The sequence below is a fragment of the Gossypium hirsutum genome, chromosome D08 (assembly GCF_007990345.1).
Source record: "Gossypium hirsutum isolate 1008001.06 chromosome D08, Gossypium_hirsutum_v2.1, whole genome shotgun sequence".
NCBI classification, from domain to species: Eukaryota; Viridiplantae; Streptophyta; class Magnoliopsida; order Malvales; family Malvaceae; genus Gossypium; species Gossypium hirsutum.
Genome location: NC_053444.1, coordinates 56747538 through 56760765, shown reverse-complemented (window position 1 = coordinate 56760765; position 13228 = coordinate 56747538). Strand labels below are relative to the sequence as shown.

At 33.2% G+C, this 13228-nt stretch overlaps 1 protein-coding gene across 28 annotated transcripts; it reads left to right on the top strand.

The window, feature by feature from the left end:
• The first annotated feature begins 506 nt into the window (after positions 1 to 506).
• On the top strand, positions 507 to 11895 carry LOC107933567 (tobamovirus multiplication protein 2A). Of its 28 annotated transcripts, none has more exons than XM_041098520.1 (12): positions 530 to 1003; positions 1120 to 1230; positions 1628 to 2008; positions 2120 to 2237; positions 7987 to 8163; positions 8450 to 8505; positions 8600 to 8850; positions 9314 to 9413; positions 9593 to 9673; positions 9766 to 9870; positions 10708 to 10917; positions 11494 to 11895. In XM_041098520.1, exons 7-12 carry the CDS (start codon positions 8612 to 8614, stop codon positions 11599 to 11601), a joined length of 843 nt encoding a protein of 280 aa, XP_040954454.1. In that variant the 5' UTR covers positions 530 to 1003; positions 1120 to 1230; positions 1628 to 2008; positions 2120 to 2237; positions 7987 to 8163; positions 8450 to 8505; positions 8600 to 8611; the 3' UTR covers positions 11602 to 11895. The 28 variants fall into 28 exon arrangements, with proteins under 28 accessions (XP_040954466.1, XP_016721292.1, XP_040954454.1 ...); XM_041098519.1 differs by having other exon boundaries at positions 8450 to 8535; XM_041098530.1 differs by having other exon boundaries at positions 1102 to 1230; positions 8585 to 8850.
• Positions 11896 to 13228: the final 1333 nt, after the last annotated feature.

Genomic DNA, 13228 nt, shown 5'->3' with positions numbered 1-13228 from the left:
AGCATTTCTTTTTACTATTACTACCGTTAACCTCCCGCTTATGCCGGGAGATTTACATTTTCTTTTTCCAATTATTTATTTAATTAAATAATAATTAACTTTAAATCAAAATTTATCATTCTAAAAAAATATTTACTAATTAATTTTTAAGTTGGAATAATATTTTTAATTATGAAATTTGAATTTATTATTGATTACATATATTAAACTGAGAGTCAATTTCTAAACAGTCATTTTAAATACATGATTTAAAGTAAAAACTTTTAAAAAAATCTTCATGAATTTTGATATTAACTGAAACTCTAAATAAACCTATAAAAACTATTTTATTTTTAAAAAATTGCAAAAAAATACATATAAATTGAAAATATGGTTAATAATATTATTATATTTTGCTAATGTTTGAAATTAAATTTATGATAATTTATAAAATAATATTTTAACATTGAATATAGATTATTCAATTTTTTTTTGAGATAAAATCGGAATGGATTTAAAGAGGACATGTGGTACACTTATCAAATGTCCAAACTCTACAGCTGTCTTAAGTAAATTGAAAGAAAAAAATTAAAAAGGAAATTGAAAGGCCTCTGATAAAGTCTTAAGTAAGCAAAACCTAAAAGAAAGAAAGAAAAAAACTAAAGAAACCTAAAACCTATCGTCTTCCAAAAAACACATTTCCTCTTCTTTGCATCTATAGTCGTTTTAATGGAGTATACTAGCTATGTCTTTCCATCACTGTAAATAATAAAACCATGGAAGCACTATACTAGATTTCTCCTAAATCTGAGCTCATCAGAGAGCAGTAAGGACATTTTCTTTTGCAGTGCCTCTCCGGACTCAGACAGAAATGACCCTTTTCTACAGATTCAAAAGTCTTCTTTGGTCATTGACGATGGTGGGTTCCATCTCCGTCGGTACTTCTTCGATCCAATAGGACGAGCTAGTCAGATTGTACTCTCAAGCTTCAAAGGCGTGCGTCATTTCATTTGTTTTTCGAGAGGTATACTCAAAAGATAAGTTAACGAAACTGAATCTTTTTCTTTGGATTTCATTAATAATGTTGCCAACTACTGATCTATCCGCTGAATCTGATTTAAGCTTTTTAATGACTATAAGAGCATCACCTTCTACAACCAAATCTCGGAAACCCATTTCTTCCCCAAATATGACGGCTTGAAGACACGCCTTCGCTTCTGCAGTGGTCGAATCCCCTGTTCTTCCTAGAGGGTAAGTACATGCTCCCATTACAAGACATTCATGATTTTTTATAATGATTCCCGCTGTTGCTGTCATGTCTTGTTGTGAAAAAACTGCGTCAAATTGGCTTTAACTTGTTCTGCCTTGGAAGTCTCCAAAATTCCTCTCTTGGATTAATTCTGGTATTTGTTAAGGAGTTAGTTTGTTCTAATTCCGTAAATAAGCTCTAATAAAACCCACAACCTCTTATACCCTTGCCTTTTTTTCCTTCGTGGTAAAGTCTATTTCTGTTATACCAGACTGCTCAAATAGAAATTGCCATGGTTGCACATACTTTAATATTATTCATGTAGAAGAAAGAGGCTGACCATTGTTTCCATGTGTGGTTTGTGTTTATGTGCGAAATGTCTAACCCAATTTCCTATAGGACCTGTTTTGTAAATTCGCAGTCTCAAAAAAAATGTTCCACAGTTTATTCTCCAACTGAGCAGACTAGACATGCAGCATCATTCTTGAGTCTTCGAAGTTTAAGGATACTGAGCGTCGGAAGAAAATTGTTAGCAACTCTCCACAGATGTATTTTTATTTTACTTGGGATCAGGAGATTCCAAAGCTTTGTAAAATAATCTTTTTTTGTTGATTTGGTCTGTAACATAATCCTGTAGTTGTAGAGTCTTAGTCATTAGCCATTTAAAGCCACTTTGAACTGTGTACTCGCCTGATTTGTCTCCTTACCATATTATAACATCCGGTTGAGTCCTGCTTACCAATGGGATAGACAAGATTACCTCAGCTTGATCCCTATCCAGTAAGTTCCAGATTGCCTCGTAGTTCCATGAAAACGAGTCTTTATTAATTAGATCTGTTACTTTGGAATAGTTGATATTTATGTGTTGATTCTTTACTCTTCCATCATCAGGGGTGGGTAGCTAAGAATCATTCCAGATGTTTCTTGATTCACCGTTCTCTATCCTCCAGCCTGTTCTTTCTTCTAATAAGCTTCGTGCGTTTCAAATGCTGCGCCAGGTAAAAGAGGGGTAAGCTCCTAACCTTGCATTTAAAAACTTACCACATAGATAATATTTTAACTTCATAATGCACGCAAACAAACAGACAGGTTGGGTGATTAGTCTCCATCCCTATTTAGCCAGCAGGGCCATATTAAATGTTACTAAATCCCTAAACCTCATACCTTCAAACGCTTTTGGACTACATATCGCGAACCAACTACACCAGTGAATATCTTTATTAGTTTTTAAATTTCGCCACCAAAATTTACTCATCAGGTTTTCTAATTCTTTACAAAGCAATATTGGTAATTTAAAACACTGCATGACATATATCGGAAGTGCTTGTAAAATTGATCTAATAAAAAATCTTTACCACTAAATGACAAATTACACACTCCAATTCTTCGATTTTTGAATAATTCTTTCTTTTAGTTCTATGAATGCACCCTTTTTTTCTCCTCCATACCATTGTTGGTAAGCCTAGATATTTTTTTAGATTATTTGAAATTCGGACCCCCAAAAATCCCCCTATTTGCTCTTTAAGGTCGTCTTGTACATTTTTACTAAAGTAAATTAATAATTTCTTGAAATTCACTAGTTGTCTAGAAATATTTTCGTATTCATTAACTACTGACTTTATTGAAGTTTTACCTTTCATTGTTGTTTTCCCAAATAATATACTATCATCAGCAAAGAAAATATGGGTGATAGCTAGCTCACATCTGCCCACTCTAGCCCTTTCAATTTATCATTCCCCATTAGCCTTATTTAGTAGCTTAGAGAAGCTTTCTGCACATATGATAAATAAGTATGAGCTCAATGGATCTTTTTGTATGATTCCTCTTGTTGGCTTGAATTTTGTTCTTTGAATCCCATTAAGTACTATCGAGTATGACACTGTTCTTATGCACCGCATTATAAGATCTATCCACCTGTTGCAAAAGCCTAGCATTTTCATCATGTTTTCAAGATAATTTCATTCCACTCTGTCATAGGCTTTGCTCATGTCCAATTTTAAGGCAAAATATCCTGTGCCTTATCTCTTCTTTTTTTGAAGGAATGTAAAATTTCATAAGCTATGTTATCAGTTATTTATCTTCCTAGGACAAATGCACCTTGTGTTTACATAAGTGTAGCACCCTTCGAAATCTATTAACCACCACTTTTGAGATCAATTTGTAGATGACATTACAAAGACTTATGGGTCTGAACTGTCCCAAAATTTTAAGGGCTTGTACTTTAGGGATAAGCACAATATTAGTTTTTTTAATTTCCTCAAAATTCTTCCTATTATTCAGTACTTGGAAGCAATAATTAACAACGCCCTTTCCTATGATATGCCAGAATTTTTGGTAGAAGAACGATGGGTATCTATATTTTCCTGATGCTTTGAGAGGTGCCATACTTTTTAAAGCTTTCACCACCTCTTCTTCTTTAAATTCTCTAATGAGTTCCTCATTTAAATATTATGTAATGCACGTATGGATTTCGCTTCTAAGCCTTTCACCACTTTAGAGTGGATTGTTAGAGAATAGCTTTTGAAAGAAGTTAGTTGCAAGTTCAATAATGGCATTGTCACCCTTCAGCCATCCACCCCTTCCATCCTCTAGAATCTTTATTATATTTCTCTTTTTGTACTGGGTTGCAAAATTATGGAAGAAAACAGTGTTTCGATCCCTCATACGTAACCAATTAGTTCTTGCTCGTTGTTCCTAAAACAATTCTTCATTGTCGGCTTCCATGTTGAGTGCTAGTTTAACTTCTGTTAATCCAGCCAATATGTCTTCATCTGGATTTTCTTTATTTAAATTATTAAGTAGCAATTTTAATTCCTCTCTAGTCTTCCATATGGATCTGCTGCTAGATTTATCCCAAGATTTCAATTTCAATTTCAGATCTTCTAATTTCTCTGGCAGATCCTTTTCTCCTAAATCCCACCCTTGAAGGATTAACTCTTCAAAATTGTTTTCTAGTACTAGTTTGTTTTGAATCTCAATGGGCTTTTACTGTTCTCAAATCTTCTCCATCCATGCATTATTATATTAAGAATTATAGGACAATGATCGGAAATACTATGGCATTTATGTTGAACTAAAAAATTTGAAAACCTTTTCCACCAAAATGTATTTGCCACCCCACTGTCAAGTCTTTCACGAATGTTATTGCTTGGAAGTTTACCTCGTTCCCACGTAAACCATTGACATGAAAAGCCTAAATTATTTAACTCGCAATCTTCTAAAGTTTTCCCAAATGCCAACATTTGTTTTTCCTCCCTTAACCTACCCCCTCTTTTTTCAAACGACAAAAGTATTTCATTAAAATCCCCGATAACAAGCCATGGTGACTGGTTGCTTCCTTTTAACTGTTGAAGGAGGCTCCATGAATCCTTCCTTTTATGCTCAATTGGCGAACCATAAAAACTTGTAAAGCGCTAAAACTATTCTCCACTATTTTCCATAACTTCAATGTCAATATGAGATCTAGAATAGCTTTTCAATGTAACAATTACTTCTTCCTTCCGACCAAGATAAAGTCCCTCTTTTGATCCGTCCACACAAACATCAATCCCGTTTGCATAGCCACACATTTTCCTTATTGCTTCCATTCTTCTTGAATTGACTTTTGTCTTAATTAGAAATAAAATTTAAGGCTGAAGTTATCTCAAGCTATTTTTGAGACGTTTTACTGTTTGCGGCTGCCCTAAGCTACGAACATTCCAGTTTAATATTTTCATTGCGATCGATCGGTCTGCTTATTAGCGGCCGCCGATATCTCATTATTGATTGAAGAACTTGAGTGGGCATTTTGATGAGCCCCTCCATTTGTTGAATCTTCTGTCTTATCTTTCCATCAATAGGTCTAATTGGTGTTTCTTCGAGTACCTCATTAGCTTCTATTATCATATTATGCGTTGCCTCATTTTCACACCTTCGTTTTGCAAGTTCATTAACCCTATTAATCCTATAACATCTTCTCCTTAATTCATTTTCTACGCCTTTTCCTCTCACATTATTAAATTCCTCCTCTCCTTGAGATCGCATCTAATTCCTTCTACAAATTTCTTCCAAGTCCATGTCATTTTTGATCACCTCTTTTGGTTTTTCCTGATGCCATTTACTTACAATTATCGATTCCCTCCTTGGTGCCGCTCTCAAAGAAATATCTCAACCAAATTCAACTTATTGATATCTCAACAAAATACAAAGAGGATAGAAACTTTTGCCGTACCCTAGACGCCCGCACAGGAAACAAAATAGAGAAAGCCTTTCATATTGAAAAGTAGCGTAAGTTGACTTATCTTTTCCATACACTATTCGTTTCTTTCTTTTTAAGGGGTTTTGGACATCCAAACATACTCTGATGCGCATGATCTTACGTAAACCCTTTGTTAAAATCTTTGTATCATAATCCAAAAATTCTTCAATAAAGTTGCCCAATTGTCCTGCCATGCCTTCCGACATTGAACCCAATGGTAGATCATGTACTTGCACCCAGAAGTTTGTGTAATGAAGGGGAACAAGTAATGGATCCTCCCCTTTCATTAATTTATGAAATATTATTAGGTGTCGATTAAAAAACCAGGGAATATCATCGATCAACCTTTTTAAATCAACTTCATTGTAGAATTGAAATATAATCCGTTTTTCCTTAATCTCTGTTATAGTAACCCCTTCAATAGGGTGCCATAATTTAGATAGAAAATTTTTAAGGAGGGGAAGTGGATTGAACTATCTGGTAGTACCTTGCCTACTAGGCAAAGCCTGAAGTCCTCGTCTCCTTCGTCAATCTCCTATTGTCCTACCACAAGGCCATCTTCTAAATCGTTTAAATTTAGATTTGCAAGATCTGATTCCATGTCTGAACAATCCTCTCTTACGATTTCTAATTCAAACTTAAACCCTAAAAATTAGGTACAAATTGGGCAAATCCCAAACCTGCAAGTTAGCAAACAAAGAAACAAAGAAAACCTAATCGTAGGTACTAACTTTTAGAAAATTCAAAATTAAAATTGAATAATTATAACCAATTATAATATAAACAAACATAGATAAAAATACAATATGGCAGAATTAGAAGTAATAATATACTATTCAATGTGTAGATTAATCCATTTAAATAACTTGATTTAATATTATAATTAAAATAATTAAGTTATATATTTATTTTAAATTTTAATTATTAAAATAAATTATTTTAAATAATTCAAGGTGACCAACACCAACACAATTTTTTTTTCTAAATTGAATCATGATAACAATTAAGTGTGATATTAAACAATTTGTGAATGACATAAACGCAACATAAAATAAATGATTAAAAAAAAACATAACATGAGTAAAATGAATATGTTAAAATATATATGAAATATTTATAAATAAAAACTGTATATAAAAAACATCTATAATATTTAAACATATTAAAAATAACAAAAAATAACAAAAAAATAAAGATTTAGGTTTCTTTAATTATATTTAAATTTTTAAATGAATTGATATATTATTAAAAAATAATAAAACAATTTATTTATTTTAAAAAATAAGGTGTTTTTAATTTTTTTAATAATTGAAACTCAAAATAAATTTTAAAAAATGGGCATAGGTCATGAGATTTATTTTTGTATTATTTTTTGTAAAATCATTTTTTTTACATTTTTTTCACTTAAATTGTGAGTTTATTATAATTTAGTAGTTGTTGTTTTAGTATTATTAAGTTTAATTTTTTATAGAATTGTATAAAACAATTTATAAATGAATGAAATAACTAGAGGTGTTCATGGTCCGGGTCGGGTCTAACAAAACATTTAGGCCCATTTGTTAAGCCTGAGCCCCACTCGAAAAATGGGCCTAAAATTTTGCTCAAGCCCAACCCGGATAAAAATGTTAAAACTTTGGCCCGGTTGTATTAATTTTTTTATATAATTTTTAAATATATATAATACATAAAAAATACTAAAAATGTTAAAATAAATATTTCTCAACAAATTAAAAATAAATTTTAAAAAATTATGTCATTAAGATAATGTAACTTAACAAACAAATGCCTCTTAAATAATAACAAAATTAACAATAAAATAAGTGTTATACAATATCCAAACAATAACAACAAAATAGTGTTAACATAATAATGAAATTGTAGTAAAATAGGGAGAAAATAACAATAAAATAGCATTAAAACAAGAAAATAACATATTTTTTGTCATTTTGTGAATTCGAGTCGAGCCCAGGGTAAAAAATGTTTTATCTGGGGCCTAGGCTATTTTTTAAACGGGACTTATTTTTTTGTCTAAACTCATTTTTCAAGCTTATATTTTTATCCAAATATTCTCACTTTTCTAATGAGCCTTCGAACAACACCGAATGACCCGACCACGAATAGGTTTAATTTTATTCAAAGATTTAAAATGAAGAAATGGGTCCCCCCATTCACTAAAGAGCTAAATTAGTGAATAAAATTTGATAGTGGGCCACAAAGATTACCGCCCTCTCACGGCCCAAATTCTTGGTCTTAAATCACAGTCCTTCCTTTCAACTACACCTTTTAGATGACATGTGACAACCGCCTCTTGTTTTCATCATTTAGAAACCAAAAAAAATATGGTAGTGATTTAATTTGAAAATGTTGTTAACCAAGTAGTTATCCAAAAAAGAACACAAGGCCTCAATCAATATTTAAATATGAAAATAATAAATAAAATAATGCTTGACTTAAAAGGGGGCAATAATGGCATTTTCAAATTTGATCAGACCAATTTTCTTTTTTAATGTTGTGGAAACAGGAAAACTCAAAATGCGATGCCAGCTTGCCATAGACGACAGGAAATAGCAAAAATAGGAAAAGCGGTCCTTATTTTTCCCACCCTTTGAATCCCTTCTCTCTGTTTTCACAAAACCATCTCCGAAAATTTTATTATTACTATCACTTCAAATCAACCAATAATCCTCACTCCTGAATTGTAAGTTCTTTATTTCCAATTTTCTTTTTTCTTTTTTAAATATTTTTTTATTCGTGCGATCTAAGCTAGAAATTATATGTTTTATTTAAGCGTTGAATTGATTTTGATTTTGGTTCATAACGCTAAGTAGAAATTTTGTTTATTGTTTCCGTTTACATTGCATAAATAAGATGATCTTATTAGTTCTTGTTTCAATTTCTTTTTGGTCAACAAAAAAAAATGTAAAATTGTTTAAATGAGTCTAATGGTTTTATCATATAAACAAATTTACATTTTTTTTTCGCAGATGCCCTTTTCCATGATTGATGCAAATTTCTGGTTTATTTATTGATGTAATTCTATGTGGGTTTTTCCTCCTCCTTTTTTCTTAAGGTAATTTACAAGTTGATTAAATAGGAGATACTCATTAGAACTGTGATAGAAAGGATCAATACAGATCATTTTGGGAATGGCTTGTCGAGGATGCTTAGAGTGCTTGTTGAAGCTCTTGAACTTTTTGATGACTCTTGCTGGTTTGGCAATGGTTGGATACGGGATCTATTTGTTTGTTGAGTACAAAAATGCTGCCGATACTGCAATGCTTTTGTCACCTGTTGGTAGTGATCAAGATTTGATACAGTTTCGTCGCCCCATGCTCATGGCTGTGTCTCTTTCGTCTAGTATTTTTGATAATCTGCCAAAAGCATGGTATGGGTTCTCAACATTTCCTTCTTGTTTGGTATTATGTTTCTTAATCATTTTAGCATGCTTGCCTCGATTGAGTGCACAATGTGGCAGTGTAGAAATTATAAAATTCCCCTCTTCTTTAGCAAAGCTTTTACATTTAATATAAATTTGACTCACTGCTCTTGAATTTCTGTTATACTAGCTTGAATGATTTCTGCTCCTAAGATCCCCTAATAATCATGGGTGGGGTCGTTTTACTTATTATATGCTGGGATAACATATTTATGCTTTCTAGTTCATGACGTGTGGACCCTTTGTTTTCTAAAGGTCATGTATGCCATTGGAGGATCTTATGATGGTTCTTAGATGTACTTATATACTTGTTCTTGAATATATGAATTTGAATAGGAACTCATGTGCTTATTTGAGTGGAATTCTCTGCATGTTCTCTCGTGTTTTAACTATCTTTTTTCCAATTTTGCAGGTTTATATATTTATTTATTGGAGTAGGGGCGGTTCTCTTTGTTATCTCTTGTTTTGGTTGTATTGGAGCTGCAACACGGAATTTATGCTGCTTGACTTGTGTATCCTAATTAGTTGTTTGATGGTTTTCAAAGTGGCAATGATGATATCACATAGACAGTGTGTAGCTTCATAAAAAGTATAATCTAGTAGTTCATAAACAGCTACTTTATTCATCCTCATTCCTACCCATTCTTTTTTCTTCTCTTTCATGATGATTGGTTTCCTTAAGGCAATATAGTATTCAGTTTTGGTGATCTTGCTGATCTTGGTGGAGCTGGGATGTGCAGCTTTCATATTCTTTGACAAAAACTGGAAAGATGTAAGTTATGTGTTAACTTTTTGGTTACTTCCTACCTCCCATTTGATTGAAGGTGGTCTGCCTGGTTATCTAATTAGTGCTTATATCTTTAGGAACTTCCTACTGATAAAACTGGAGATTTTGATATGATATACGACTTTCTGGAAGAAAACTGGACTATTATCAAGTGGGCTGCTCTTGGAATTGTTATATTAGAGGTAAGTGAAATGTGACTGTGCTGCTAACCCTGAGGACTAGAAGATAGTTTCACTATGCATGCCAAAAAAAGAGCTGCAATTTGATATACTAAGACTGGTTACATAAGTTAATATCTAACACAAGGATTCCCCCTTTGGTTCCTAGCATTTAAAGCATACAAATTGCATTGTTTATTCTTCGCATGTTCACTTTATTTCTTTCCAGTTTCATTTAGCTTTTGAAAATATTGAGGGATTCTTTTGAATAAGAAGGCCCAATATGGCCTAGGACTTTTTATTCTTATGAAGTAGATATGATTTGGCTTGGATGTCTATCTAGGGATGATATATCCAGCTTACGGAAAGTGATATGATCTTACTTAACATTCATAGTCAAAGCTAGAAATTGGAAAATATTCAATTTAATCATACTAAAGGGAAGTTGAAAGCTTCATCAATTATTATTAACGGGAAACCTTATGCATTTTTTCCTTTTCATCATGGATTGTGGTTAAGCTGGCCATATATGACTTTATTTTAGACCTAGATAACTTTCATAAGACTACCATTTTGAGTGGTTATATTCACCAAGACCAAAGTTGGTTGATAAATTGCATTGGATAATAATATACTTTATAACTTAATATTTCAACTTATTAGTTATGACAATGGCATGGAAATGAGTTGATGAAAGTCTTATTGCTACTTTGAATTTGAACTAAAGTGATTTTACTTTGATACTGCTTATGCATCAAAATAACCTTGAATCAATTAAAAACTGGTACTGATAACATCTAGGCTGCTATAGTTTGGGTCGTTAATACCACTGATTTGGACGAAAGCAACTTGAACTTGCAGGCTCTTATTTTCTTGTTAGCCCTTTTGGTTAGGGCTGCCAACAGACCTGCTGATTATGACAGTGATGACGAGTTTATTGCACCAAGGCCACAAATCAGACAGCCTTTGATCAACAGGTCACCAGCTCCAGCTGCAGGTCTACCTGTTGTTCCCAGCCTTGAGCAACGGCCCAGCAGAAATGATGCTTGGAGTACACGTATGAGGGAAAAGGTGTTCTCTGTTCAATCAATTCCTTCTCATTGATATATAGACTGATGGTTTCCGTCTATGATAATCTCTCACTTAGCATGGTTCTTAAATCGTACCTTGATTTTCTTGAGACTTTGGTATCTTTGCATTGAATTAAATAATCTGCCAAACATCAAGGATTAGGATTACTATTTCGTAAAATCTTTGAATCAAATGTTCATTTACTAAATGAACATTACTTCTCTAGCTGATATTTCCTACCTTATTTTTAGGGGGAAAAAATCTTAAATAGTACTTCTTTTGGGGTGAAGCCATGAACATTTTTCATATTCTAGATATGGTTGCCTGGGCCCAAACTCAACATTTAGTGAATGTTGCTCACTTTTATTTTGATCAGTCAGATTCTTAAACACCCCCAAATGCATAAATTTTACCAGGATGCAACAACTACATTTGACTATTATTTTAGCTGGTTTAGATTGGCCCCCCTCCCTTTAATCTCCCTTTTTTGCTTCTATTTTTCTCGTGTCATTCTTTTTTATTACAACCCGTTGCCAAGTTTGTTCTAATATGTGTTTCCAACTGGATGTAAATCAGTATGGGCTGGATACATCGGAGTTCACCTACAACCCCTCGGAGTCAAACAGGTATCAGCCGGTGGCCCCACAACCAGCAGAAGAAAGGAGCCGATGCACCATTATGTGATTATATTTCTGGGTTTCATGTAAATCTTATTTGGTTGGCTTCTGAAGAAGATTGCATTGACGATGGAGTGACAGGTTCAGATTTCTAAGATGACAGTTGTGTTTCTTGTTCCTTGTGGAGTTTGTGTACAATACACAATTTTCAGGAGCTTCACTGTTCCCTTACTTCGTTGGTTTCCTTAAGAGAACAAATTACAAGTGTCTTCCAAATGCTTAACCATTTTGTGTGTAAAATTTCTGTCCTTATTTTCTTTTTGTTTGCTCAATGAAAGGTTTAAAACTTGGTATTTTTGTATTGCCCGAGTGAAAAATCATCTGTGGGCAATGGCAAATGGGACTGTTTAATCTGAACTGGCAACTAGTCATGAATAACAGATTGGATTTTAAATGTTAAACAGGCTTGGTTAGGTTACCGTTGCCTATGTGGGTAAGTATTATGTTAGAAGCAAGAAACCATCAACAGAATGAGATTAATTTTAATTTTAATTTTAATTCCGATTATTTCTAAAAGTTTTTAGGTTAGTAAATTTATTTCTTAAAGTTTCTCTATTAGCTTAAATAAAACTTATTATGTTAGGAAATTAGGGTTGTTCTTACTGTAGATATTTTATTTAAGAGGAAATTTACTAAGGAATAAGACAAATTGAATTTCCAGTAAATCAAGGGCAAACACCGTTCTGTCGAATCTGATTTTTCTGTTAATTGCCCAGTAATTTGATCTCAAACTTGCGGTCGAAACAATTTGGGCTTAGAGCAAAGTTCTTGAGATGCAAGCGTTCAGATGAATCAAATTATGGAGATGATGAAGCTCATGTTGGAGGAACATAAAGCCCAACAACAGGCTACACTTGTTGTCCCCTCCCCCTCGTTTGCAGTCTTACATGGCCGGTTCTTGAAAAGTGGATGCTGTGGATGAGGCCTTACAAGATACTGTCCAGACCCCAGCAAGCTCAAGCTCGCATGAAGAATGTAAATGACAGAGGACATAGGAAAGTGGAGTTTTCTCCTGGTTCTTATGTTTGGTTTCGAATGCATCCATATCATCAAAGTCTATGGTTGGCCGTGTTTTTCACAAACTGGCACCGAAGTATTATGGTCCCTTTGAGGTTCTAAGGCTTACTGGATCAGTTGCATTTCAGCTTGCACTACTCGCTCATTGCAAAATCCATTATGTCTTTCTTGTTTCCTTCTCAAAATTTTCGAGGGTGAATTGCCAAGTACTCTGCCCACCTTACCTCCTATAGAAACGGGACTAGTGGTTCCTTTTCCAAGTTTCGTACTCCGCTCTCGTATGAATTGAGATAATTAGGAAAGTTTGGTTCAGTAGGCTGGATTTTCTGTTGATGACTTGAAGCTTTTTCTCCACGAGGGGATCAATCTTACCGATGCTTTTGTGGGCAAGCATTATGTTATATGTAAGAATTAAGAAACCAGCAGTCTGATTTTAATTATATTTCTTTATTTCCTGAGATGCTATTACTAAGGAATAGGAGAAATTCAATTTCTAAAAAAATTAAAATGTAACCATAAATTCTATTATATAAAGATTATTCTTCCACATGTGTAGTGAAAGTAGCAGAAATAACTAATAAATATCAAATAAGATGACAATGATATTCATTTTCTCG